At 43.2% G+C, this 23870-nt stretch overlaps 7 protein-coding genes across 7 annotated transcripts; 5 read left to right on the forward strand and 2 right to left on the reverse strand.

Moving 5' to 3' along the window:
* Positions 1-100: 100 nt before the first annotated feature.
* On the forward strand, positions 101-2377 carry EAF02_001989 (uncharacterized protein; the record flags this gene model as incomplete). The annotated part of the gene is made up of 4 exons (XM_038898037.1): positions 101-337; positions 413-698; positions 747-1433; positions 1484-2377. 4 exons carry the CDS (start codon positions 101-103, stop codon positions 2254-2256), a joined length of 1983 nt encoding a protein of 660 aa, XP_038761729.1. The 3' UTR covers positions 2257-2377.
* A 774-nt stretch (positions 2378-3151) lies between these two features.
* On the reverse strand, positions 3152-5345 carry EAF02_001990 (uncharacterized protein). The gene is made up of 3 exons (XM_038898038.1): positions 5000-5345; positions 4696-4934; positions 3152-4627 (listed from the first exon to the last, which is right to left on the reverse strand). The coding sequence occupies exons 1-3, from the start codon at positions 5015-5017 to the stop codon at positions 3211-3213; spliced, it is 1674 nt and encodes a 557-aa protein (XP_038761730.1). The 5' UTR covers positions 5018-5345; the 3' UTR covers positions 3152-3210.
* A 1442-nt stretch (positions 5346-6787) lies between these two features.
* On the forward strand, positions 6788-8312 carry EAF02_001991 (uncharacterized protein; the record flags this gene model as incomplete). The annotated part of the gene is made up of 2 exons (XM_038898039.1): positions 6788-7606; positions 7662-8312. The coding sequence occupies 2 exons, from the start codon at positions 6788-6790 to the stop codon at positions 8310-8312; spliced, it is 1470 nt and encodes a 489-aa protein (XP_038761731.1).
* A 496-nt stretch (positions 8313-8808) lies between these two features.
* On the forward strand, positions 8809-10744 carry EAF02_001992 (uncharacterized protein; the record flags this gene model as incomplete). Its single annotated transcript, XM_038898040.1, has 4 exons — positions 8809-9238; positions 9840-9989; positions 10153-10259; positions 10339-10744. 4 exons carry the CDS (start codon positions 8809-8811, stop codon positions 10432-10434), a joined length of 783 nt encoding a protein of 260 aa, XP_038761732.1. The 3' UTR covers positions 10435-10744.
* Positions 10745-11222: 478 nt separating this feature from the next.
* Positions 11223-12005, forward strand: EAF02_001993 (uncharacterized protein; the record flags this gene model as incomplete). Its single annotated transcript, XM_038898041.1, has 1 exon — positions 11223-12005. One exon carries the CDS (start codon positions 11223-11225, stop codon positions 12003-12005), a length of 783 nt encoding a protein of 260 aa, XP_038761733.1.
* Positions 12006-12285: 280 nt separating this feature from the next.
* EAF02_001994 (uncharacterized protein) lies at positions 12286-14455 on the forward strand. The gene is made up of 3 exons (XM_038898042.1): positions 12286-12634; positions 12758-12879; positions 12963-14455. The coding sequence occupies exons 1-3, from the start codon at positions 12557-12559 to the stop codon at positions 13099-13101; spliced, it is 339 nt and encodes a 112-aa protein (XP_038761734.1). The 5' UTR covers positions 12286-12556; the 3' UTR covers positions 13102-14455.
* Positions 14456-16025: 1570 nt separating this feature from the next.
* EAF02_001995 (uncharacterized protein) lies at positions 16026-17162 on the reverse strand (the record flags this gene model as incomplete). The annotated part of the gene is made up of 1 exon (XM_038898043.1): positions 16026-17162. The coding sequence occupies one exon, from the start codon at positions 17160-17162 to the stop codon at positions 16026-16028; it is 1137 nt and encodes a 378-aa protein (XP_038761735.1).
* Between the last annotated feature and the right edge of the window lie 6708 nt (positions 17163-23870).

Genomic DNA, 23870 nt, shown 5'->3' on the forward strand with positions numbered 1-23870 from the left:
AATCTTCTTTAATGGACTCCTTTTAATAGTGCCACAGTGTTACATTCTACGAATCTATTGTTACGACTCTCACGGCTGTTACGAATTTCTAATACTCAAGATGTTGGATACTTTTGAGATCCTCACTACTTCTGGAGTGGTACTCTGGTCGAAACAATTTTCCCCCGTCAGCCCTGCGGTTATTAACAGCCTTATCACGAATGTCTTCATTGAAGAACGAACCTTACCCGGTGCCGGAGTTGCAGATGATATTTCTGCTGCAAGTAATCCTCCTTTCAAACATGATCAGCATACTTTGAAATGGACGACATGCAAAGAATTAGGCTTAATATTTGTGGTATGCAAAAGTAGTCCTGTGGCGCAACGAATCTTGTGGAATTTTTGAGGCATCTCGTGCTAAGTTGTTTTGCAGGTTGTGTACAGGTCATTGCTACATCTGTCATGGATTGATAAATTGGTGGATAATGTCAAGACGATATTCGTGGACTTGTATGGTGATCAACTGAGAAAACCACACACAACTGTTGTCGAATGTCCTTTCGATGAATATTTCGACCAACAAGTACGGGAGTTGGAGAAGAGTGCTTTGAATCAGGATGCTAGAGTTGCAGAGGCTTCTGCATTCGAAGAGTCGATTTCTTTGATTTCTACGACCTCGGACAATGAGCCTCCGCCAATGCCTGGATTACCCTCGAGAGGTATGCGCCAGTGTTTTTCTCAAGCGCAAACTTACTAATATTCCACAGGACAATCAAAGAATAATGTCAAAGATATCCCTTCCCCCGACTCGACTCCTCTCGGAACACCTAATTCGCGGCCGAGTACACCTGCGAGCCACATATTGAGCGCAAAGGCAGGTCCGGGTGGAAAGGTTTCTCGAAGAGCTAGAAAGGCAGCCCAGACTCCTACGTATGCATCATCCGGCGATGAATCTCACAGAAAGGGTAGAAGTGTGAAAACCGGACCAAAGAAGGGAAGGAAGTGGGATGCAGATGGAATGGCAGATGAGGATAGCGATACCCCCCTCGACTATTCCGCGCCCGCAAACGGGGCTACTTCTGGGGAGGACGAAGGTCGCCCGGGGGCCGTGGAGGGAGTTGAACAAACCTCATGGGGTTCAAAAACTGGAAAGGGGCAGTTCGTATTGAAGGATCTTGAAGACGAAGTCCATTCGATTTTAGATTCCGCGAATGCGAAGAAGGCGGAGTCTAGCGCTCCAGCAGCTGGCCTAGTAGGATCTAGCTTTAGTGCTATTGGAGGATTATTTAGAAATGTAGTTGGAGGAAAGACTTTGACTAAGGAGGATTTAGATAAAGCCATGAAGGGAATGGAGGATCATTTATTACGAAAGAACGTCGCAAGAGAAGCCGCGATGAGATTATGCGAGGGTGTAGAACGGGAATTAATAGGAGTGAAGACTGGAAATTTCGAGAGTATGTATTGCACACATGATTTTCGTTAGAGCACCACTAACCATTTGCAGGCGTTCAAACAAGAATCGCAACAGCCATGGAGGCATCACTAAGAAAAATTCTGACTCCTACCTCATCTCTTGATCTCCTTCGAGAAATCGATTCTATTGTCTCACCTCCAGCTTTGTCGTTGAAGAAAAAGAGGCCATATGTCATGTCCATTGTCGGAGTCAATGGTGTTGGTAAATCCACAAATCTTTCCAAGATCTGTTATTTCCTTCTACAAAACAAGTACAAAGTCCTCGTCGTAGCTTGCGACACCTTCAGATCCGGAGCCGTCGAGCAATTAGCCGTTCACGTACGAAATCTGAAAGAACTTACCACCAGAGAAGGTGGCCAAGTAGAACTATATCAAAAAGGCTACGGAAAAGACGCCGCAAACGTAGCCAAAGACTCTGTCTCCTTCGCTGCTCAAGAAGGCTATGATGTAGTTCTAATTGACACAGCCGGACGACGTCACAACGATCAACGACTCATGTCCTCGCTTGAAAAATTCGCTAAATTTGCTCAACCGGATAAGATCCTCATGGTAGGCGAAGCACTCGTTGGCACAGATTCAGTCGCGCAAGCAAGAAACTTTAATGCAGCATTTGGGCAGGGCAGATCCCTAGATGGGTTCATTATCAGTAAATGTGATACCGTGGGAGATATGGTGGGTACCCTGGTTAGCATGGTGCATGCTACGAATGTACCGGTGCTATTTGTGGGCGTAGGTCAGCATTATAGTGATTTGAGGAATTTGAGCGTTAAATGGGCAGTGGAAAAATTGATGGCTGGGAATTAAAATAGACGAAGTGCTTCCTTGCTTTATATCGACATTCTAGTACTTTCATTTTAATATACCTGGGTATCTTCAGCTCGTGCAAATACAAAAATCAAAGATTCCCATCTCATGACGTACAAATCAGATATCCAACTCAAACTAAATTTAAAATGCGAAGGCTCAATCAATGATCCTCTCATCTGATCCTCTTTGAGCAACATTAGATGGATGCATCAGCTCTCACTAGATCATCGTATGAGACTAGATGGTAGACATGAAAAAATCCTGGATCTACCTCCCATCTATTCACTCTCTTCCTTCTTCTCATTCTATTCCTTTCTTTTCTTTCTGCTGAAGCCATCCATCCATCCATCGATCTCTGAATAGTGAATAGCAGGTTATAAATGATACACCAAATACCAAATCCAAAACAAATACAGAATATCAACCAGGAATCTATCTCCTCGTCTATCTGGACCATAACAGATTAACAAATGAGAGTATGGGAAAGGGGGATGGTATTGCAAGGAAATATGTGTACGGAGTATACCTACCTAGGTAGGTATCTAATGAGTACCTATCGAAGCTGAACTTGGGACTTGCGGCTTGAAAATTTTGATAGGGGGGTTAGCGAGGGATAACTGATTACCTACTTGGGTATAGATTCTTGTAGTAGACAGCTTGTAAGAGGTGGTCTCGTTGGAGAATTTGGGGTTATAGTGATGGTAGTATGGGTTGAGATGTGATGGTATGTGTAAGTACGTACCGAGACAGTAGATAGATGAGGAGATGGCAAGAAATATTGAGTTGTCATCGAAGTCCTGAATATTCGAAAGGAAAGGAATGAGAATACCGTACAACTCAGTAATCTATTTCTCACTCAAATAAAGCACACTCGGAACCAGTACCATCTACGTTTGTTCTTGTATAATACCATTATTATTTTTAAACCTATAAATCATAAACCCGTATCATCTAGCAAACCGCTCTATGTACTCCATCACTCATTGGTCTGTTGCCACCCTTTCCTTGTCCCTTTCCATGCTTATGTCCCACACTTCCGTGATTCTTCTCCGCGCTTCCATGTCCCTTAGCCAATTGTTTGCTCAAAATGCTCAGATCCTGCTCATCATTATCGATCAAATTCTGCGTCGTGGCACAGATATCTGAGATCAACCGATCCAATAGATCAAAACTCATACTCTCTCTAACTACCACTCTTAAAATCTCAGTCTTTTCCTCGTTAGGAGGAAGTGGGTAGTTGGGAATAATATATTGTTTAGCGCGAAGAAGATTGGAGATAGTCTCTTGCTCGATGTGTGGGAATTCTTTCTTGAATTCGTCTGAGAAACGGAAGGCGACGACGGGGAGACCGGCGTTGTAATCAGCGGAGGTTTCATCTTCTTTGCTGAAGACGGGGGCGCTTAGGCCTTGGAATGTGTGTTCACCTTTCTTGCGGTGAATGTCGGAAACACATGTATACCATCCAGTGGCTTCGAGGGATTTGGAAAGGAGACGGGCGTTGCTCATGCAATTTTCCATGATTTGACGGTAACCATTGAATCCAAGATGGATGAGGTTATAGTATTGAGCGATGACTTGAGCACCTGGTCGAGAAAAGTTAAGAGTGTAAGACTCTTCTGTTCCACCTAGATAATGGAGTTCGAAGACAAGATGCTTGGGAAGGTAAGACTCATCGCGCCAGATGATCCAACCTACACCTGCGTACACAAGACCAAATTTGTGACCGGATGTGTTGATGGATTTTACTCGTGGGAGCTCAAAGTTCCACTTTGGACCACCAGCTTTAGCATGGGTGAATGGAGCTACAAAGCCTCCGGACGCAGCATCGACATGGATTGGGATATCAACTCCAGTCTTGGCTTCATAGTCATCTAAAATCTTGGAGATTTCTTCAACTGGTTCATAGTGACCGGTGTATGTACTTCCTAAAATAACGAAGATACCAATAGTATTCTCATCGATATTCTCCTTGACCAATTCCGGATCAAGTCTGAAGTTTGACTTTTCAGAAACAGGAAGAATTCTAGCCTCAACCTCAAAGTATCTGGCGAATTTCTCAAGAGCTACTTGAGCATTCGATCCCATGATGATATTTGGCTTGGATTTATCTTTTCCTTCAGCCTCACGCTTTTCTTGCCAACGTCTTTTCATAGCCAAACCACCAAGATGGATAGCTTCTGAAGAACCAGTTGTTGCAGATCCAATAGCTTTCTCTCCCTTTTGTGCTCCCCAAAGATTAGCAATAATAGAAACACAACGGGTATGCATTTGCATCATTGCTGGATATTCGTCTGCATCGGACATATTCTTTGAAATATTCTCGAACATTAATTGTTCAGCATGAGTTTCCATGTATGTACCCACGAAACTGATGGCGAGATTAGCGTTTTTCAACCGGCTTCACGTTCCTCTAATAATCTGAGCAATTGAACATACCTTGCTAGGTTCAAATTAGGTCTGCCATCAAGATCTAATTCATCTTTCAACATTTGATGAACAGCATCTGCTGGTGCTCCATCTTGAGGTATTTCGAACTTGGAGATTTCTTGTTTGGAAGCATATCGAGTTGAGTATGGGGTAATATGGGAAGTTCCTCCTTTGGTGTGTACATGCTTTTGACCGGCTTCTTTCATATGCATACTCTGTAGATTCTGAATAATCTGATCTGGGTCGACCTGAATTGAAGATACGGTCAGTATGGGAAGCTTAGCAAGGGAAGCTTGGGAGAATGTCAACTTACATGGCGTGCGAGAGACATGGTGATTATGTTAGATTGAAAGTTGCAATGGTGGTATAGTATTTGAATTTTCTAGAGAAGTATGGGGAAAATAGCAAGTTGATATTATGTTAATAGTATTGAGAATGGTGAGAAGGGAGAATGATTTGAGATGTCAATTTCCTAGCTGGTAACACAGCAGCTTTATTGAAAGGCATCGAACAAATTCACTCACTTAGCAGAAGCACCTTAATGAAGATGACGACATCTGATGGATTGAACTCAATGTAGCTTGCAAGCACGGGCAAGCACCAGCCACTAACCACCCAAAAACCACATAAAGAGAGTTTCTTTTACCTGATGAATACTTGTTGATCCAATTGAAGTGGCCTTTTAAACATGCTATTCATAGAAGCATGGATTGATTCATGGTGAAGTTTGACTGCTTGAGATCGAAAAGCTCCGCCAAGCGTCATAGTGGCTCCACGGGAAATATGGTGGAAAAGCTTGTTTCGTAACCCTGCTACCAGGCCTCAAGTTGTGGAGCTATCTACTCCCTGAGTCTGAGTGTGAAAAGTCTTGAAGCTTGAAATAATAATGATAAAAGTGGTATTGATGAAGAAGCTTCATTCATTGTGCTTAGACCGGGCCAAACGAAGCTCCAGAAAACGATGAGATGGTTGGAGCTATTGTAGAAGGTGTTCCAGATGTGTTAGATGGCAAGAATTGATCGATTTTGTGTTTTCTACGGAGTATGCTGTTCCCCACAATTGCATCCTCTTATCGTTATCGTTCGATGATGGTGAGGTGAAGAGAGTGTCCGTGAGGTGGTGAGCAACTTCCAGCCAGATTCTATCAGGCTTTTTGAACCGCAAGCGTGTCTACAGATTAGATCTTGTTAACCTTGGAAGCCTATGATAGCAAGAACGGCGACGAGTGTAGACAGCCAGAACCTTGTAAGATCACAACTATTAGAATAAATCAACCTCTTCCACTTCTGCAACTTGGATACTGAACGCTACATACCCACAACACCAGCTAGAACTATTTACATTAAATAGGCGGTAGCTTCCGTGCTTCCCGTCCGATGTCTCCTGTTTCCTACAGTACCAGACTCGCCTGACATCCATCTATGAGAGACCACGACCACTCAATCTTTGCACAACTTTCATTAAAATCTTACACAAAATACCACGTTCGTCATACCATATCTTCATCGGACTGAGCGGACTTTCATTTCACACCTTGTCCGTCGGTCTTTACAACCTCCGATCGAGGGGTAAATGTCCAATGAACAAGAATGATTGGCTGGTAAGCTGCATCAAGCAACAAAGCATCATAACGCCTCCTCCTTCTCTTTGGATCGATGATGTTATGGATCTCGTCTTCTTACAAAGAAACACGCAAGCATTGACTGACTTCCAATCCTTCTTTGGTACGAATACGCGTATTGAAACAACACAATACTTGACAAGCAAAAGCTTGACTTTGGAGAGGAATATATATCAATTGGTTCCGCGATATCTATCGGTGTCTCATGTTTGACTTCTGTCGGTGCTCTTGGTATATCCACATCATATTGATTAAAGTTTCATTGCCAAATTGACTGGTTGGTTGGCCTTCGCCTCAACCTTCTCAGCAAACGAATCGAACCCGAGCCGAGTTGTCTCTGTTTCAAATCATTTACGCGGCGTGAGAAGGCGTCATTGAATCACTAGTACCTTGGCCCTGATCACAGCATTCCATTATATTTATATCTACTTCCTTTATTCCCGCCTCATTTCTCTTTTTACATTTATCAATCATATCAATATGAGGTTCTCAACGACTCTTTTGCCCTTTGCGGTAGTTGCTACCGCCTTCGTTATTCCTGACGAACAGATAACCAACCAGATCATTGTCGAATCTCAGAAGTCTTCAAAGACATGGCTTGATAGAATCCCAGAAATCAAGGACAACTTTATCTCCCATGCCGAAAAATCCTTGAAAGACGCAGTTGCATTCAGCGAGAATGCCTTTGACAACGCTATCGATACCCTTTCCGAGGCCGGTCAAAAGGCCCAGAATGTCATCGAATGTCACCACTCAATGTCAAAGTTTGATATATCCGGCTGGTTAGACTCTGGCATTTCTGCCGTTGAGGATATCGATATTTTCGATCACCCTCATGAGAAGCCTCCACATCACGAGAAGCCTCCACACCATGGAAAACCTCCTCACCACCCAAAAAACCCACATCACGGTCATGGAAAGCCTAACAAGACTGTATATGAATTGATTGCTAGCAGCAAGTACACTACCAAACTTGCTGAGCTTATCAACGAATATCCAGATCTTGTTGATGCTTTGAACGGCACGGCGGCAAACTACACCGTATTCGCGCCAACCAACAAGGCTTTTGAGAAAATTCCAGAACATCACAAGAAACCTTCAAAGGAATTGATCAAGGCCGTCCTTGAATATCACGTATCTCCGGATTTCTACCCTGCTGGTCGTGTCCTCGTTTCGCATACTATTCCGACCGCATTGAAGGAAGGCCGTCTCGGTGACGAACCTCAACGTCTTCGTGTCGGTTTGGGTTTGAAGGGATTAGCCGTCAACTTCTACAGCAGAGTCATTGCTGTCAATATTGTATGTTCCATCGTCTCTTCCCATATCAACATAATACTAACCTGAATTTCAATAGTTCGGTACAAACGGAGTAATTCACGGCGTCGATTCACTTCTCCTACCACCTCCCCCAGCCCTTAAGATCATCGAGCTCCTTCCTGGCGAGTTTTCAACTCTCCAACTTGGTCTCGAAAAAACCGGTCTTTTCGATGCCATTGCTGCATCTCATCATACAGGAGGAACACTATTCGCACCCAGTAACTGGGCATTCCAAAAGCTTGGTCCTAGAATCAATGCTTTCCTCTTCAGCAATTATGGTCAAAAATACCTAAACGCTCTTCTCAAATATCACGTTGTTGCAAATCAAACACTCTACTCTGATGCTTTCTACAAAGCCAAGTCTGATGATCAGAGCATCAATGAGATTGATGGAATCGATACTGAGAACATCCCCAAGGGACATTTCCACGTTGATTTACCTACCTTGTTGAAAGATAAGAGTCTAAGTATTGATGTTGGCAGATTTGGTGGTTTCATTACTATCAGAATCAATGGATTCAGCAGCGTCAGTGTTCAAGATGGTATTGCAAAGGATGGTGTTATTCATGTTTTGAGCTCCGTTTTAATTCCACCCAAGACTCCTGGCGGAGAGATGTGGGCTGGTGAGGAATTGGAGGTGGAGGATCTGATGGAGAGATTGATTCCTTATATGAATGAGGAATTGTAAGTAGGGGTAGGGACGAAGTGTAACAAGCGATCAGGATATGGAATACGGAACATGTATATTACTATTCGATATCGAAAACAAATAAGAAATTACAGATTTCTCAATCAATATCTTTCCTTTGGTTGTGCAATGCAAGTTCCACTTCTCGTTACATATTCTGAATTTTGGCACCAAAATCTTACATGGTGACGTCGGTACTCGCCGTATGTGTCATAACAAGATCACATATAGAGTGCTTCATTATTTGTATTCGTCAACTTGTCAATTATCTTTCAATCTGACTTGTTCTTCAACCTCGTTCTCATCTTCGTCTCCCATTCCTTCTTCCCTCAGAATACTTGATCAGAATCTCAATCCATTCAAGTCATTTTATTCCACTACCCCTCATCCACATCCACCCCCACTCTCAAACCCCATTCGCCAATCCCATCCACCATCCACCATCCAATAGCTGACCACTCCAACCATTCTCATCACGAGTAAATCTACACACACAATGGACTCAAACACTACTCAAACCCAATCCCCACCCTCCAATCCTCTAAACCCCCATCACAATCTTAAACTTGTCCCCCTAACTCCAACCGAACATCTAGATGATTTCTGGGAGATTTGGAGAGAGGAGAGGGGAGTTATTTGGTCGTATGTTTTCTTTTCTTCGTCTACCTACTTTCTCTTATTCTTTTTCTTATTGTCCCTTTTTTGTTTTTTCTTCCCGTATAAAAGCATGAGGGAGGGAAAAGGGGGAATGAGTAATCTGATTCTAACGAAGTGGGGGGAATATAGAAGACAAGCCCCTATGAAAACAAAAGAAGAAGCATTAGAGTTTTTGAAATATATTTTACCGAGGACGGAGCAGAATCCGGGGGGAGAGGCGGTGGGGATTGATAAGTTTGCGATTTTGGTTGAGGGGGAGGGGGAGGGTGGTGAGTTTTTTTTCTTTGGGGTTTTGTTTTGGGAGTTTGTTTGGGGTGTTTTTTTTGTTTTTTTTTGTTTTTTTTTGTGATGAGTGAGGAGTGAGGAGTGAGGAGTGAGGAGTGATGGGTTGGAGTTTCTTTGGTGGGAGATGAGGATGGGGGGATAGGAATGTCAGAGAGAGGGTTGGTTCTACGCGAGAGTTGAACAAAAAAGGAGAGGAAGGCAAGCGCAATCTGGAAGTCTCCAGGGTAGCTTCTGATATAGTTAAATTATTGAGCTTCGAGGATGAAATATCATTGCTCAGTAAATAGTTGAAAATCTCAAGTTGAGCTTGGAGGATAGATTTTCTCTTCGATCCTTAACTAAGGATCGGGTGAGAAATGGTTCTATGATTTTGAAGTGAGGGAAAGAGGTGTGTCAGTTCCATGAGAGTGGAGGGAGTTTGAACTCTCGGAGAGATGATCTCGTGAAATCTTCAAAAGCTTGAAGCTTTATCTCACACCCATTTTTTCAAGCAGCCCTTTGATATCTTGATCCTCATACACCTCTTCCTCGCCATCTCTCCTTTTCATCTTCATTACTTCTCCTTCCCCTACTAACATCTCGCAGACCGACCCAAATGCGTAGGTTTCGTCGGCACCAACCGCCCATCGCCCGAGGGTCTCGAAATGGGCTATTGTGTGAATCCTGATTATTATGGTAATGGATATGCTACGTGGGGAGTAACTGAATTTTTGAAGATTTATTGGGGGATGGAAGGTATGTTTTCTTTTTCTTCTTTTCGTTCCTATTTATTTCTTTCGTCTGTAATGTAGATAGCATGCTTAGGGAGGGGGAAATATTCCTTTACCCATAATCAATCCAAGAATGTTCTTCAGAGAAACGAAACAGGACATACTAACACAGTCATCTCCGCACATAGAAAGATCCCATATCCCGCATCTTGTGGCAAAAATCGATCCGAGAAACAAAGCAAGCGAGAGGATAATAGCCAAAGTCGGGGCGAGAAAGGGAGAAGTTCTCGAAAATGTGAGTCTCTCGTGCGGAAAGAAGATTGGTGTTTTATAGAGAGAGGGGGAGAAGACTAATGATTTTGTGATACGAGTAGTTTTATTCGAGAAGGATCGATGAGGGGAAACTGAGTGATATCAGATGTTGGTATTTGGATAGACCTAGAGTTGGTGGGGAGGGGGAGGGGAAATAAGTAGGAAGTTTAAGATATGCCGGGTAGAAAGTACCGGGGCCCATATTGAAGGGAGTAATGTGGTTTCGATGCTTTAGCTGGTATTTGGATGCTTGGGAACTCGAGGTTCATTTACTCGAGCCTCCTTTCCCCGTCTTGAGGTAATCCTCTATCTTCTGAAAAGGCCGTGTAAATACTTGGAGTTACACTTACATATGAATAACCCGAGAGGAATATTGATAAGGGTTTAAATGGAGGTTGGTCTCACACCATAGGGGTGTCATGGGGGATGAGATTGTGAGTGGTATAATTTCGATCGAAAGTGGATCGGATGAGAGTTCTGTGTTGTAGGAAATGTGATGTCGAAAAGCTTTCTGACTATTGAATCTTCTGAGAAATTGAACCTGACAATGTGGTGTTGGACAGTAGTAAAATGCTAGCACCTATGTTGGTTGTTGCCGGTTTGATCCGTAAGTTCTAGATCACTGGGAGTGTAGGGACGGGACGGGCAACCAACTGATTGAAGACGCCGTATGTCACAGACAAAATGACGGCCCATTGGAGCTAGTAATGTGGTGTAGTGATTAGTGGAATCATAATGAGTGAATTCATGTAATGTCATCGCCTAGCTTGGTTGGTAATTCACTCGATTGTATTGTACGGCTTATGAGATTTCTTTTCATAGGTACCTAGGTATACAAAGCCCACCATCCCTTCTCTGAGGGTTTAAAAACAAAACTTTCAACCTCGATCTTCAAGCGACTCGATCACCAAAGTTGTTCACCAAACAACAAACAACAAACAACGACATGGCTTCAGCAACGACCCGACAGGATACCTTCCATCCATTTCCAAGAATCCCCCTCGAGCTTCGTCTTGATATATGGAGATTATCGTTCCCTGGACCCCGGTTGACCCGCATCTTCTTTATCGAGGGTCATTTCATGAGCAATGCCACCATTCCTACTGGCCTTCACGTCTGCAAAGAATCACGAGATGAGACTCTGAGATTCTACAAGCTTTGCTTTGCTGCGGAACCTTCGAACGCCCGTATATACTTCAACGTTGACTGCGATGTTCCACACCTTAAAGCTGATCCTTTGGATTCGTACTTTTATGAATTACACGATGTATATACAGGTGGTATGGACTTCCCTGCAAACATATCATACCTGAGACTGTTTAGTAAAGCTCATGCCGCGATCAGAAACGATATGAAAGCTGTCTGCTTAGAAGGTTGTAGGCACGTTGCCCCTGAATACGAAGGTCGTCCCATGCGCTTGTTTGGGCCAAATTGCCGGGTGTTTGACTTCCATGGAATTTACTTTGATACGCCAAATTTGTATTACGGCGAGACTTCGCAATTTGGCTTGCGCGAACGGATTGAAGAAGTATTTGGCACTTCGAAGTTCACACACATTGATAGCCATCCATCATATTTTCGTGATTACTGGTCACCAGCCCCTTACTCTCTGCCATTGGATTCTTTTGGTCCCCTCATTGAACAAGTTTGGGCCGCGGAATTTTATGGATTCAATGACATTGTCTGGCAGTTTATTGAACAGAAGGTCAACACGACTCGTGAGGAATAACGAAAGGTTAGTCTGATCAACTGGTCAGTCTAATAGTTTGGAGAGCAGTCCAGCAAGTCTTGATCTGGCCGGTCTATATTTGAGGATCATGCAGTGTCTTGCACGGAGAATGAGATCCATCGTTTGATCTTCACACTCTCGAAAATGATTTAGAGGAACTGCAATAATAAAATACCAATAATACATTTGTACAAAATCACCATGGCCCGTGCACACCCATATGTTTGTTTACAAGGTGCTTTCTTCCAAACACACGCAACTTACTGATGTGCGATAACAAACAATTCAAGGCTTCAGACTGAAAGATAATACAAAACGTCCCTTATTTCTCAAAGTCATATGATAGATAAATAGCATTTGCCTTTACCACAAATAAGAGTGTTGTGGTACTCGGATCAAGTCTTTCCTCGATAATCACCTACCCCTCCATAGGTCCAGTCCAAACCACCTCCTGCGCAACCACAGACTTATCAGGTGTCCCGAATCTTTGGGATTCCTCCATTTGACTTTTTCACTCAATATCGCATTTTCCCCATCTAGTTCCTACAACGATGTCATCTAGACTTCCCAGCGGCGGTGCACCTCGTCTTTCCACTGCACCCAGTAGTAGTACCAAACCTCGACAGCTGGTATGATTCCCAAGCCCCTCTAGATGCTCTATTAATATCTCATTTTCACTTAAATATTCTATCAATCAAAGCTTTCGTCTCGTTCAAAACAACGCATCCAACAATTCTAATTAATAACTCTAGTCTCATCTACACGCACAGCTCGCACAACTCTCTGCCAACCTTGGTGATCTTGAGAATCTTCTACGAAATACTAGTATACAAGCTGAGTCTATTCGAGGCTTGGGTGCTTATCATGGAGGGTTGTAAGTTTACTGTTTCATTCCTCAGGTTCTCCAAACCAAATTCTATATCAGGAATATGGCTAACAATTTCCTTAATAATATAGATTCATGGCTGCAAGCAAAGTTTTAGGAGAAGAGACAATCGCGGGGAGTGCACAGCAACAACAACAAGGACAGGGGCAAACAAAAGGAAACAACAATCGGGCAGCAGAGCGTAAGGAGGACTCTGATTCCGATTTCTGAACGTACTTTCTGGCTACGAATAGTCTAGGAGGCAGGAGGCATGTGGATTCGGATATGAGAGCAAAACATTGAAACCTACACACGCAGTAGGATATCAAACGGCCAGTTCCGGCATGGGCAAAAGATTGCCGTCCCAGTTAAGACTGCGATTGCCAATAGGGCTCTCGGCATGCACATCTATCTCTTCACGGCTTTACGGCATTTTAAAGCACGATCCTTCGCGAAAGACTAAGATAGCAACCCTATCTCCAAAGGTATCATTTCTCATGCTTCTCTCTATCTCGCGTCGACCAAAGAACGTAAGAAGCAGAAGCAGAATACGGAGACGAACCTCACTCTGGTGGGCTTGAAACAGCACCAACCATTGTACTAGGAAAAGGTTCAAGAAGATTAGAACGAATGGATCGCTGATCGATATTGACGAGCGAATTGTTGTTCAATGGGGAGGATAAAATCTAAAAATTCAAACAAAACTTTCTATGTCTCCCTCTCTACCCTTATTTCCCTAGCCATTGTCTTTGCTCATACAGCCAACCGATGGCTCAGCAAATTCCTTAACTTAATGATTTCCTCAAAAAGCTAGCTTATTCGATTATGAAGATGTCAATCGTCGCATGTCGGTGCAAAAAGCAAAGGAGAATCTCCCTCGCGTGGGGTCGAACCACGAACCTCTCGATTTATCTGTTTGAATGAATTGCTTCACTTAACAGTCGAACGCGCTAGCCAATTGCGCCACGAGGGATGTTTGATGCTGAGCGAGTCGCATATTTTGTTATATAAATGTAAGACTTCAAAAGACCCACATCAACTCATCAGAAGGTGGGGGACGACATGCACTGAAGACCGACAACCCACAGTTATCCATGTTTGATATGGCAAACACCGTTTGAATGATATATGTGGAAAAACGTGTCTGGGTAGATGAATATCAAGAGTCGTTGGCAAGAATATGTTTTGTTGTTTGAAAAATGCATGCGCTTGGAATAATTCACGTACACTGCTGTTGCTTTTATGTGGGTGGATGAAGAGACAATTACTAGGTCTTTGCCAGCCTATATCGACGACCTCTAATGGTTAGGAAGTCTTATTTACGAAGCCTTTCTTCGTTCTGGTTGATAGTTCCATCTCGTCTTCAACATTCAGGGTTCGCATGCGTGTTAATGGTGAGTAGCTCTAAATGCGTCACCCAGTTGATGTTGCGGGTGGTTGGGATCTGGTTCGTCATCAAGAGCTTTGTACTCACCTTGAGATTAGAAAAAACATCTGTGGCATGCTGTTTTGAAGATTGGCAAAAGATGATCAGAATTCGTTTCCATGGTAAAGCGTCGTGACTTGCAACGTGAATGGCAAAGAAGTGTGAGAATGAAGTTGTGCCATTGTAAAATTATCAACTTCAACTTTTCACATTCAATGTATATAGACGGCAGTTTTGTACTTTGGGCAAGGGCCATTTCAAGGATTTATCCTCACGCTACTTACTTCTTCCGAGTCAGTTTTCCAATGAACTTCACTCCAGTGAACCGTATCCATGACTTCCACATGTGTTCTTTGCCGGGCACGAAGTCGGGAGATGCTTTGGATAACCATAATGGAAATACAACAGGCCTGTGGCTCAATCATTGTCTCGCTATAATCGATGATGAAAAAATTAAACCCCTTATCCCGAGATATAACAAACCAAGCTCTCATAGCAGGGCCACCTGATTATATCCCGCCAGATCAGTAAAACAATAGATATTGAGAGATTAAGGCTATCTTCTCCTACCTGGCCTTCTGTCTCGAATGATACAATCCCAATTTCTGTATTCAATTCAGACATTCAACTCAAACCTTTCCACCTGAATGGCTCATCAACTTGCCAACTCGTAGACCTATGTATCTGACATTTTCTCCCGACATCATCACCCTCAACTGTAAAGGTTCACTCGGGATGCCAAAAGCAGAGCCTCCAAGGGTTCAGCTATAACGTCATAGCCTCCACAACACCTGTATTATCCCATGCCTGAGATATTAAGGGTGATTTTATATAGCCTAGATGGGATATTATGGTAGATACCAAGTAATGCAAATCCAATAATTGAAGACTACAGTTCCATATTTCTCAAATGATAGCATCGCACGCCAATCCCGTGAAGCTAGAACAAAATTTCAAAAACAAGACTACTCGTAACAAACCACAATACCAACACAGAAGAACTGACTCCATCCAAGCCTCTAGAAAGAGATCCAAAAATACCAAAATCCAACCCAGGCCACTTAGCTACTTTATCTACAAAGTACGACGCTACGATAAACATCTTCGGCAAAAGAAAGGAGAATACCGATTCGCCTACCCCTCTTCTCCCCACTTAGAAGTCTCACACGAACCGAGCTACCCTATTTTTTCATCTCCACCTTTTTCACACAAGATTTTCTCCCCACATTCACTACAAGACCTCCAAAAAATACCATTTTGCCATTCTATTCAAGGTAAAAGAAGAAATGGCAAAAGAGAATATAAGTCAAGGTGGTCCCCAACTCGCAGAATGCGGCTTCTGTGGATCGAACACAGTGCCTCCAGATAAACAGATTGAATCTATTGGGTTCCTGAAGTGGACTTCAGTCTGGCGCTCTCCCAAGTGAGCTAAAGCCGCTTGAGAATGTGTTTTTTGTTAAGAATGTGCCCAGAACTAAAATATATATATCAAAATTAAAACTAGACGAGGGTGGTAGTGAGATAGATCGGGACTGTATTGGGGTGGGGATGGGGATGGGGGTTACTACTATTGCGAGTACGTGGATGTATGTATAACATTGAGTGTAAAGGTAGTCTGCGTTAAATTGAAGTAGCTAACTGTATCTAATCTATAAATAGTAGTATGTACACTCGATCTATGTGTTTCTCTTCTTGCATCTTAAATGTATCTGATGTAAATCCCTCAAATCTATATTGCCTGCCCAATCATCCCAGTCGTTGAATCTCCTCTATAATCTGCTCTATTCTCCCATTCAAATATCAAAGGACTAATGCCAGATACAGGTCTCGAAGGTTTCTGCTCCTCCTCAATCGGCGAGACCACATATGTATCCTCATCATCCCCAACTTCACTCCGTTCCTCTCCTCCAAACGATCCTCTTCCCTCTTGACCTACACCCCGCGAAATTGCACTTTCCGCAACATCTCCTAGCGGACTTGAATATCCAGTTTGGGGTGTTTCACCACTAATACTGATTTCACTTTTCCCAGCCATATCATTTGTATTATGCTTGAGACCAGGCACAACACCTCTCTTCCATGCTTCAAATGTATTCCTCCTCACTTTTTTCTCATGGACCACACGTTGTAAATCTCCTACTTTATCTAATTTTAATTCGTAGCCGCCGATGAAAGCGGGACGGTCGGGATGGTGTTTGGGGGATCTACGTTTGCGACGGCGGGCAAGAAAGAAGATGACGAGGAGAAAAATGATGATAACTGCGGCACCACCGACAGCGCCTCCTATGTAGGCTCCGAGATGACTGGTTGAAGAATTGGAGTTGGTGGGGATTGTTGTGGTGGATGTGAGAGAGGCAGGTGCTTGTGTTGATTGTGGTGATGGAAGGGAAGATAATGTTTCTAGAGTGGTGGGAATGATGTACGATGGTGTAACAGTCGGGGTTGGAGTTAATGATGTAGGTGAGAGATTTGGAAGTATTGTAGAAGAAGGGCTAATGTTTATAGTACTTGTTGGTGCCGCGGAAACCACGGGAAAGTCAAATAAGACGGAAGTAGATGAAGTGATAGGTGCGGCATGTTCAGTTGCTGGTTGGTCTGAAGATAGGGTAGGAACTTGTATGACCGGATCTACATACGGAACGGTGGTTGTTGAGAAAGTAGTGAGAATGAGGACATTAGGATCTGGGAACGAGTACGATGGTGATTGAGTCAACGAACTCTCAGGAGGAGCAAGGGTATTACCAGTCGACGGTGGAATAGTAGCAGTATCGGCTGGACCGATATAGTTAGGAGGCGCAGATGCTAAGATACCAGCTGCGTCTGAAACCGCGTCGTTGACCCGTAAAGAGTAGTTCAGGGTCGCCATCTTGTATGAGGTTGTAGTATTGTATGAAGCTGTAATATTCTTAAATCGGAAGCCATGAGCGACCATAGTTTCCGCTAATGGTATTTACAAAAGCCATCTTGACTAGACTTGATCGAATTTATCAAAGAACTTGATGTTGAATTTGGACCTGTGTGAATGGGCGAAGACAAAGCAAAGTTATTATTTTATTCACGACTTATTTTGGGGATCATGTGAAGAACAAAGAAGGTGAATCTTGACTAGCTATAGTAGCGACGATAAATTACTGTTATTGTTCAGAGTTATAAATAGCATCGACGAAGTATTTCCCTTTTCAACAGACAGATTGAACATCGCACAAAGTTTTTTCGGTCGTCATATCGAAGATGTACTTCACAACTGATAATGCTATTGGAGGCTTGTTGAAACCTGCTTATGATATGATTATGATCAAAGATGCAGGCACAAGTTCTGATCAATCGGAGCATTTGTGGAAGTTGTTTTAGACGGTAGGGTGTGACCTGTGAATGGCCAATTTTTGTATTGGCTTGAATCCCTTAGGCTAATAATCGGACACCGGGTTGCTGAAAGGATGCTCCAAATGATATTGAAATCGTAAACGGATGTCACAATGGAAATAGAGTGAATCGGTCGTCTTGAAGAGATAATTCCAAGATATTGTGCCATCCATAGATAAGGCAAACAGATGATGCTGCGTCGGGTCTTATATACCCTATCAAATTCATATCGCCTATGATACTTTTTCTCCACAGGACAAATTAGGAAACAAGACGAACAAAACAGGTGAGTTGATGGAACGAAGCCTAGGCTTCCTGATTCACCAACAGCCTTAAACTCCTCCTCTCTTTGGACAATCCGACAACTATCAGATGTTTGAGTGAACAGACACTCACTTGAGATGAAAAGATAAGGTTCACGAGGATAAATGACTAAGGTTTCAAACTTGTGTGTTTGTACACCTTAGTATGGAGGGCATTAAGAAAACTGATGTATAAAAGTTGAGTTGCCTATTAGGGTGTATATCTTGAAGGATAAGAGGGAAATGATCTCCCGAGTTACTGGGGTCCCACGTTTCTCCCCCATTTACCCTCAAATGGTCAAATAAAATGGCATATCTTCACTTATCTCATCTCGATATGACCATCTGGCAGCTATGTTATCAGCGGAATCGAGGGACGGGTACAAGCGTTGTCGCGAACCGAATGAGAGGCCAAGATACAATCAATCAGTCTTCCCAGGAATGCGAAATACCTTGTCAGTCTTGATTAGATTGTGCAGGATGGTATCATTTGTAGACCCGATGTTGAAACCGACGAAAGATAGATAAGGCGTGATGCAGATGAGATTAGAGTTGTGGTTATATAAGATGTCGTGTGCCCTCATCTCACACTGGAATGAAAAGTGTCATATTTCATGGTCGAGTTTTTGTGATGGACAATTTTCGACTGAACTTCGTGAAGAATTTCGATCTCAAATCAAGGAAGGTCACATGATGAATAAATATCAAGGAACTTTCACCATCCCATCCCCATCTTCTCTCCAAGCAAACACAAACACAAGGTTACAATCGTCGCACACATATACAATGCAAATACAAATACAAACTTCTTACATCCGCAACTACCGTCAATAATTACCGCAATATACGAAGTTCATTATCGACATGTCACATTATTAAGGCAATAACTCGATCCTCCATCGGACCATCGCTCGATCTTCACATTCAAGAAACCAAGTGTTGTACGGAAATTAATTATCCAACGGCGATTCCTCCTCTATCGATCTCTTTCCTCAATTTATCCAACGGACGACCTCTCCGAGCCTTCAAAACTAGTTTAACAAGTATGGTAGATGTCAAATCATTTCCTACTTCAGATTGTACTCGCGAGGGCAGCCGTTCGAATGAATTTCCTTTGCATTGTTGAACCCCCACGCATGTTAGCGACTTCATCCAATGGTTTTGCCAGTTTCGCATCCTATCTCAGCCATTTCGAAATCCTTTAGATTCGTTTCCCAGGGTGTGAGGGTGCCCAGTATCCTAGGTCTCGCTCATCTTTGCCCCCGCATATCCAATGCAGAGCACATGTAACTCCATGAACGTGCAGAAAAAGATCCTTGATGGCTGACCTGTTCACCATTTTGAACTTGTTCATGGTTCCCCCACGCAAGGATATACTAATCACTAGGCAATTTTCAAAGTCGTTTCGTTGATTTGATACTGAAGTCTGAAAGTAGGTTACCAATAGTTACTTCCTAGGATTGGTGCGGAGAATGAACAACACTATCATTTCAGTACAGTCTCAAGTATATTTACGACTCTGTTTGCGATCAATACACCGCAATCGCTCCGAATTCGGTGGGTCTAGCACGAGGTAATCCTGGTGTCTGTCTCAAAGAAGACAAAAATAGAAAAGCACTAACTTGAACGCCTGACAACCCGACGATGGATCTTCTTCACATGCAAAACAACTGCAAGTGAGTGGACATGCCATCTCAAGTCTATCCCCAAAAAACAAACGGTCAGTGAAATGTCGCGTGCAAACCACACGGAAACAAGTTAGGTATATTTTCGCATTTTAATTCTTCCGTCGGTAGTATCGGTAGTCGAGTAGTTTCAAGGTGGCCCATGGAAAGCTGGACAACTGATTCACGAAATTGCGCTACAGCCGCGACAACCGGAATTTATCCCGAGGTCAAATTTCTCAGGAAGCGATGAAACTTTCGGTAATGTTACAGTGGAATTAACCTCTATACTACGCTCAACAGATCTATGCAAAGCTCCAATTCGCATTTCTTGCGTTCTGGCTTTTAATGATACTTAGAGTCTACGGCTACGTCCGTCCACCATTCGTGAAGCGCGAAAGATACTAAACAGTTACGCCGAAGGGCTCCAAAAGTCAACCCTGATATTAAGGGTCCTTTGATCTAGATTGCATGAGGCTCTTCTGCTCAGGATTTTCCGGTTTATTCTTCCATATGCACGAGAGCCGTTTAAGCATATCCATGTATGATGGGTTTCGGCCGATGGTCTCCAAACAAAATAATGACAATCATCGAAATTCGCTACCCTTCGTTTTGACAATTGGGCTTGAGAAGTAGCATAAGAAATGGGTCTAGTTCGGGCAATTCCGTATTATTTTATTGCGACTTGAACTGTCGGGAGCTTTCGGAAGTTCAAATCGGTCTATTTGCTATACACAGTTAGACTTATTACTGCAATCCCGCTCCGGAAGTATGGTTCTAGGAAGGAAGTGTGCGTCCAAGTGCTAACGGTAAGATCCATCAACTAACGACCACTTCCCTGGAGAGTCGAAACAGCCAATCACTCCTCTCGAAACACTTGAGACGAACGGGCATGAAAGTGTTAAGCACACACTTTTGGGAAACCATCGGTCCGAGATATATGTGACGAATGAAGAAACATGATATCAAATGGAAGTACCTAGGTTTGTTACCAGCTATAATGTCACTTCGATAGTAGTGAAATGTCACATCGCTCTTGAAATCGCTGCATGTCTAGAAGCATGATCAACAATCATGGATGGCATCATGGGCATGAAGCTTCAGGTTGAATGAAGTCTGTGTGCATCGATTAAGATCTGTCCATGGAGGGAGGTCTCACCCCACCAAGCCCCCCCAAACCATACCATACTCCCCTCCTCAGCATACAAGGACCCCACGAAAAACGCGGGAGAGAGGCCGCTTTCGCAACCAGATTGATATTATTGACATCAGTATACTTATTGCGCATGCTGGGGTACTGACGTCAAATTCACCTGGCAACATCATGTCTACTTCGTGATGAACAAATTACTTTCTATACCGAGGACAGGGGATAAATCAAATGTGTAATTGATCTCACAGTGCTTTGTCGATGATCTGGTTCTTAAGAAGCAATAACGCCGAAAGTCGAGAACAAGTCTATTGTGAATCTGTTGTCACGTACGCGCAACGCAGAGACTAATGAGAGGGAAAGCTTGTGGCAATTTGAAATGCTTACATTTCTTTCACAGTCCGACTCGCAGACCTAATCCGTTCAATCGTCGGCTTTCCGCTGTGATCTATGTTGCGCCATACCCAACTCTATGCCATGCGATGCTCGAGCTAATTGAATAAGGTACATCGTTTAACACGCTTTTCGTAGCTAGGCTTGTTGTACTTGCATATTATATTGCATATATACGCACCGAGACAACTGAACTTGGTCTTTAGTCGTCTGTGCAAAATGATGTCGAGCTTTATAAGTTAAGTCACAAACGAGGATTTGTAGATGAGGGGAGTAGGCGAGTAGGGGGAAGTTGATGTGGACAAGGCTTATGCACCAACCACAGTATGGTCAAACCGGATGAAATATCAAATTCATACTAACACAGCATTGCCGTCTGCCACATACACCAAATTAACTAATTTCAAGTGTTTGAATAGAGTTTTCTTTTTTAAATGAACTCTTGTCACTCTTTAGCTTTTTGACAAATTTTAAAATGAAAAGCTCTTAGACTCTCGCTCTCACTTTGGGATCAAATTCTTCCTCTCAAAAGTCACTACTCTCCTCCTCCTCCTCCTTCATTGAAACAGGATCTCGTGCCCTCTCTCCAAACATTTCGGGGATCTTCAGACCCTGACGTTGTCTCTCACGTTGAGTCTCCATTTCATATTCGGAATCCCACTTTCGTAGACTCGCACTTCCCAAATAAGATCTTATGTCCGATGTCAACTAGACGAGGACCACAATTTTAAAGTTGTCAGACATGCTGTTCTTGCCCAATAACAGTCAATGCAATGGTATCCCAGAAAAAGTGTAGAACCCTGGGACTAAATATAAATGACACTATCGTTGAAAAGGATATGATATTCGAGCAATATGAAGCTGGTGATCATGTTTAATACTCAATTTGGTGTAATTAAACTCGATGACTGTCCACGATCATGTCCTGGGGAAGCACATAAAATCCATTCACACTGGCGATGCCTGTTGAACATGAAACGTTTATTCATTCTTGGAGGAGTACGAAGAAATACGATAGCCAAGTATCAGTACTGTTGCCAGCCGTGTGGCTTTAACATAGTTCGTTCCCGGCGGACTTCCTCCAAATCACACCGAGGTGACCTCCGTTGTCGTCTCGATGTTTAGGTGACTTTCACACTATAAGTTACACCCCCCACTTGGACTACCCATGGTGCCGCGATTCACCCACATAATTTCAGCCATGCTGCGCGGGACAAATTGCAGGGTAAAGTCAAGCTTCAAATCCTCGCCTCTCAGCCATTCGATGCCCTTGGAATAGGACCGTCCGGCGTCAGCATACCGGATGTGTTCCATGATCAAGAAAATCTAGGGCAGATTCACGCCATGCTTTCGATCATGGACATTACCGATCTACGTGCCATAGACACTTCATCCCTCTCCTTTTCCCGGACTTAAACACAGCCCTGTATTCTTCCAGGCTTGGTAACCTTACTCTACTTATGGTCGAATTCTATATGAAAATTTATATTGGTGTGATCCGGTCCGCGTTGCGTTGAACATGAAGGGGGCATGTTTTGAGCTTGGCAATGACGAGAACGCACTTTGGCTTTATCCATTTGCTGCAAGAGCGTTTGCTAGTAGTTGTTACGGTGCAGATTGATGGGAGGTATCTTGCATGAGTTGAAGCCCGAACAAGTATCGAGGAAGGGAAGCGAGTATTATAGAAGGGGGGCAAAATCAATGTCAAATTATGGAAATCAACGGATTACATCGGTGGTGCAGTGGCCAGAATCTTACCCAAGTAACCAAATTAATCGTAACTTCATGCAGCATTTCTGTCTTTGTCTGGCAATCACAAAGCAGTAAAGTACAAGGTATCTCAGAATCCCTAGCTATTGCATCGCAGTACATTACAGCATACAGCATACAGCATACAGTATGTATGTAGTAGAGGCTTTTTGTTTTGCGATGATCCTTGAATCCTATTTCAGTCCCCAATGTGGGGAGAATTGAATCGAAAGTGTCTCCGTTCCTTCTGTCTCGTGAGTCGTGAGTGAGTTGAGAGGCAAGTTTTGGAGACGGAGGATATTATATTGTACCCACAAACTAACCCCTCAATGACCCTTTGCCACTTTCCTCGTGGAATACGATATCCTTACATTATTGAGAGGAGATCAATACGTGGACAGCATTATGCTCCGGTCACGATGAAGTAGATCACTCACTGTCAACCATGAATCATGACCGACTTCTCATTTTCTTTGTACGTGAATAGGGTTCCCTAGACATGATTGAACCTTATTCATGATTCTGGAAGCTTTTTGGCTTTTGGCTTTTCGATTTCACTATTTAGCCTTTTCGATGCCAATGTACTGTGTCTTCCACCAGCGCGGCATCCAGCAGCTACCATTTTCCTTGTTAAATATGGACACTAGATTCGAAGTTGCATTGTGAATCGTGAGTCGTGATTCGTGCTCTACTGAAGTACGCGAATCCATCTTGAGCCAATGGAGGCTGTGGAATATCAACAGACAGGAGAGCTAATGTATCAATGTGATACTGACTAGCTTACAACTCTATGTTTGGGTGCCTTCAATTCGGTACCATCTGCTCCGTATATGTTATATCGACAGCCAGAGCCTTGTTGAGAAGTGTGCTCGTAGACACACTTACATGTAGATTGCACTTGATAAATACCAACACGAAGCAAGAATATCTACAACAGCGTGAGCATGAACTGT

Source organism: Botrytis sinoallii (assembly GCF_014898435.1).
Source record: "Botrytis sinoallii strain Bc 23 chromosome Unknown BSIN_003, whole genome shotgun sequence".
NCBI classification, from domain to species: Eukaryota; Fungi; Ascomycota; class Leotiomycetes; order Helotiales; family Sclerotiniaceae; genus Botrytis; species Botrytis sinoallii.

What these genes read in the sequence shown, in the direction of transcription:
- EAF02_001990 (XM_038898038.1), bottom strand. An exon ending in CCTAATTTGAACCTAGCAAG is followed by an intron (nt 4,628 to 4,695) that starts GTATGTTCAATT and finishes TCTCGCCATCAG; the next exon opens with TTTCGTGGGTACATACATGG.
- EAF02_001994 (XM_038898042.1), top strand. Translation starts at nt 12,557, where the DNA reads ATGTCATCTAGACTTCCCAGCGGCGGTGCACCTCGTCTTTCCACTGCA. An exon ending in GTACCAAACCTCGACAGCTG is followed by an intron (nt 12,635 to 12,757) that starts GTATGATTCCCA and finishes TAATAACTCTAG; the next exon opens with TCTCATCTACACGCACAGCT. An exon ending in GGTGCTTATCATGGAGGGTT is followed by an intron (nt 12,880 to 12,962) that starts GTAAGTTTACTG and finishes TTAATAATATAG; the next exon opens with ATTCATGGCTGCAAGCAAAG.